The following is a 4,096-nucleotide window of genomic DNA, read 5'->3' on the forward strand; positions in this document are numbered from 1 at the left end:
AGGCTAGGTAGGGGTTGTGTCTCCACGTCAAAGGTGATGCTGTGTGTTACACAACAATTTCAGAGGTTGCTGCAAGAAAATCTTGTACGGCTCACCATTTCTCACAGGCGAAAATGGAGCCCTCAAATTAAAGAAAGAAGAAAGCCTCGTCTTTTCTCGTATCACAAATACCTCAAACACTTCGAACATCTCTATGTCCACCATGGAACACCACAGGTTTCCCTATACTTCCTCCCACAACCTTGAATCTATGGATGATCCAGAAGCCCCCTGGCTCCAATATCTACGCACGTTCTCTGAGGACGAAAAGTATACACACCCACCTCTAGTCCAGCCTGCCTCCTTTGAATCCCATCACAAATTGCACGACCTACCTTCGCATGCCCAACTATTTCCTGCCCTTCGTTCTCCTCAACTCAGGCGCAATACAGCTAGCGTACCTATCTCCGAAGGAGACCTTGCCTTGGACCAGGATTTTCAAGGGGTACTCAATCTGCCCTCCGTTTCCCTCCAGCAACTCCGTCCAACGAAACCCACGTATCTTCTTGCGTACGGCACGGAAGCCCTACATAACAGCTTTGATGATCAACTGTTTTCCTTGGCTTCCCAATCCCTTCCTAGGATATGTACCGTTTCCCAAGACCCTCGGAATCTAAAGGTTCAGCTTGAGGGACGTACACCGCTACGTTTTCATGACCGCGCTGTGGTGGAAGCAGTTAATACAAAGTGGAGGAGTGACTTGGCATCGTCCGGCAGCCAAGCTTCATGCAAAGCAACGAACGAGGACTCTTTCACGCCAACGAAGCATCTGCAGGATAGCAAGGGATCTTTCTCAGAAATAGATACTGAGCTGCGGCACAAGCGAGAGAAAGCAAGGTATATTGAAACTCTATCTGGGGAACTCAATCGGATGGCATCTCGGGTACTATAGAGAACCGAACGTTCTTAGAACTTTTGAAAACATGTTAGTTCTTCATCTCGTCTACTTACTATGCCTACTGCAGATACGTGAAAAATGGCCCCTGCAGATGTAAAAAACGTGCATGACTGAACTTGTCTATGCTAATATTTGGATCTTATACATACTCCTATTGTATATGTTCGCTGCAAAGTTCTATAACTATAGGATGCCAAATTCTGATGTAGACCTGCATCTGCTGCTGATGTGCAGGGGAAAGCTACCACGTATTCCAAAACCTAAGAAAGTTCGCGGGCCTAAAGTCGCTCTGAAAACGAGGAGCGATGTAGACATTATTGATGATGGATACAAATGGCGGAAATACGGTCAGAAAACTGTCAAGAACAGTTTATTCCCCAGGTAATCTCCTCAATTGCAAAAACATTCGTGTTCATTACCTATTTCTTGCAAGGCTTTGGTATAAAGAAGCTCAGCAAGTATATACCGAGTCTACAACAAAAAGATATACGTGCAGAAAATGTTCGTGCACAAGATAGCATTCCTCGCTTAGGTTGCTCCCCATATATAGAAAGACTGAACGCGCTATGAAAATAACGATCAGCGATACTGCAGGGGCTACTACAAATGCACAGACAAACATTGTCACGTAAGGAAGCATGTAGAGCGAGACACAGATGCGCCTTCCTTTGTTGTGACCACATATCAAGGCAGACACAATCATTCTAGTCCAGTTCCGATCCAAGTTCATCGGCCCATCGCAGCTACACCTCAAGCTCCGTCCTGCCCAGTGGAGCTTTTCTCATTATCTGTCGAAACCATTGACAATCCAATGTTAGAAGGGACGAGGGACTATTAGAGGATGGGAATACTCAACAATTGACCAGGCATTCTATTTGTTATGTGATTCAGGGAAATGTTTTCGGAGAGACGACATTAAGTGAACAACTATCTGTACATTAAGCGAACAGCTATCTGTACATTAAGTGAACAACTATCTGTACATTGAGCTAGGGCATATCCGCTTTTGAGCAGTATTATTTGTTTAGTTCATAAAGATGAATGGCGAACAATTGATATCACAAATAATGGATAGCTTTGGCGATAGTTTTAAGTATCGATTCTTTTAATTAATTGCTCCAACGAGTACATAATATTGACATGATATACTACCATCACAAGCCTTGGTGGGGGATTTTTCTTCTTCTTTTTGTGACTAAGGTGCACCCACAGATAATGCTTACATCCTACCCATTCTCACGGATTGAGTGTAGGCCCCTAAGAGAAGACAATACCTCAAGAGGTTATTTTCCGCCCCATCCCTCCTCATATTAAACCCCAAAGGCAAGCATATGCACTAAACCTTGGATGCAACAATTAACCTCGTTAGATCTTTGCATGAATGAACCAATTAATTGCAAAACTATCGAGATATCTCTAGACAAGATTCAGCTTTCTCGGCTGGATCAAAGAAAGGTAAGGGTAAGGACTCTGGTAACCCATCTTCTTCTGATGATAAAAATAGAAAGAAGAAGATCAAGTGCTTCTATTACAACAAGGCAGGGCACAAGCAGAATGAGTGTCAGAAGAAGATTGCAGATGAGAAGAATGGAGTAAAGAAAGAGTTCAGCAACAGCACGCAGGTAGTACCAATTGAGCTGTTCGTAGCAATTGAGGAGATTTGCACGGAGACAGTTCATGTACCTGCGGATGAACCTTGGATTATTGACAGTGGTGCATTGCGCCACTCGGAAGGATTGGTATACCTCTCTACATTCGGTAGGGAATGACATCCTGGTAGCAGTCGGCAATGATGCAAAATGTCCAGCAAAAGGAAAAGGTACGATTGCTCTCAAGTCAGATGGAGTTGTAAAACAGTTGTCCGATAATCTTTATGTGCCAGATATCAAGAGGAACTTGTTGTCCGTTTCTACGATCACGGATCGGGACCTCAAAGTTCACTTCGATAAGAATAACACACAGATTTTAGATCTTCAAGGGAAGGTCATTGGTAGAGGTACACGGTGCGACAACATCTACGAACTCTCGACTTTCAGTTCTTAAGCCGATGTGAGCAACACTAAGCTGTGGCAGGAGAGGTTTGGTCATCTAAACCTTAGTTCTTTAAAGGAGATGCATAAAAGTGGAATGATTGCAGACCTACCAGAAATTACAGATCTGCCCGATGTATGTGAAGCTTGCATGATGGGCAAGCAACATCGGCAGCCCTTTCCTAAAGAGGCCAGCAGGGCAAAGGCTCCTCTAAAGTTCTTTTACACAGACCTCTACGGAAAGATGGAGACGGAAGCTTTGGGTGGTTCCTACTACTTCATGACATTGATAAACGACTACAGTAGAAGGATATGGATATACTTCCTGAAGACTAAAGATGAGGCTTTTAGTAAGTTCAAAGAATGGCATGTAATGGTTGAGAAAGAAACGGGGAGGAAGGTGAAGAAGTTGAGATCAGACAGAGGTGGAGAGTTCACATCAAGTGAATTTGAAAGTTACTGCAAAAGTCACATGATCAAGAGGCAGAAACTCCCGCCACATACATCACAGCAAAATGGAGTAGCAGAGCGCAAGATGCACGTCATCTGCGAAATGGGCAGGAGTATGATGAAAGGGAAAGATTTGCCAAAGACTTTCTGGGCTGAAGCATGTATCATCCTCCTGGTATGAAGAGGCTATTGATCTTTCACGAGCTTCCTTATTGGGGTCAGTTACAAATCAATCATCTCTTGGATCCCATGCATATCTTCAAGAATGTGGGGGCTACTATTTGGGCACACTTGGTTGGTTCCAAAGACTTGAGAGGAGTGCGAGAAGACTTGCGTGCTATGAATAGGATGTCTCATTTGTGGCCCCAAGTGCATGCTTCAGGAAAAGTTGTCCTCCTGAAAGCAACATGGATCCTCTCTACGAGGGAGGAGGCAGCGGTCAAGGCAGACATTGCCTCTTTTCAAACACCGATAGGGTACATGCGTAGCTTGAAAGGAGCATTTTAAAAGGACAATAAGCTTAGTGGGCTCAAGTCCCATGATTGGCACAAGGTCTTACAGGTATTCTAAGTAGAATTAGTGTACCAATAATCGTGATGCGTTAGCGTAATTATGATTATGTTATATTATTGACATGACTTCTTTGTTGCTTTGATAGTTCATCCTCCCAATTACAATA

At 43.8% G+C, this 4,096-nt stretch overlaps 1 protein-coding gene across 1 annotated transcript; it reads left to right on the forward strand.

Annotated features, from left to right (window-relative positions):
* The first annotated feature begins 202 nt into the window (after positions 1 to 202).
* LOC147891795 (uncharacterized) lies at positions 203 to 1,775 on the forward strand. The gene is made up of 3 exons (XM_087388511.1): positions 203 to 876; positions 1,172 to 1,318; positions 1,532 to 1,775. The coding sequence occupies exons 1-3, from the start codon at positions 203 to 205 to the stop codon at positions 1,773 to 1,775; spliced, it is 1,065 nt and encodes a 354-aa protein (XP_087244637.1).
* Positions 1,776 to 4,096: the final 2,321 nt, after the last annotated feature.

The sequence above is a fragment of the Dipteris shenzhenensis genome, chromosome 17 (assembly GCF_047967505.1).
Source record: "Dipteris shenzhenensis isolate YYH24624 ecotype China chromosome 17, Dip_SZ_1.0, whole genome shotgun sequence".
NCBI classification, from domain to species: domain Eukaryota; kingdom Viridiplantae; phylum Streptophyta; class Polypodiopsida; order Gleicheniales; family Dipteridaceae; genus Dipteris; species Dipteris shenzhenensis.

What these genes read in the sequence shown, in the direction of transcription:
- LOC147891795 (XM_087388511.1), top strand. Translation starts at nt 203, where the DNA reads ATGGAACACCACAGGTTTCCCTATACTTCCTCCCACAACCTTGAATCT. An exon ending in CACAAGCGAGAGAAAGCAAG is followed by an intron (nt 877 to 1,171) that starts GTATATTGAAAC and finishes GCTGATGTGCAG; the next exon opens with GGGAAAGCTACCACGTATTC. An exon ending in AAGAACAGTTTATTCCCCAG is followed by an intron (nt 1,319 to 1,531) that starts GTAATCTCCTCA and finishes GCGATACTGCAG; the next exon opens with GGGCTACTACAAATGCACAG.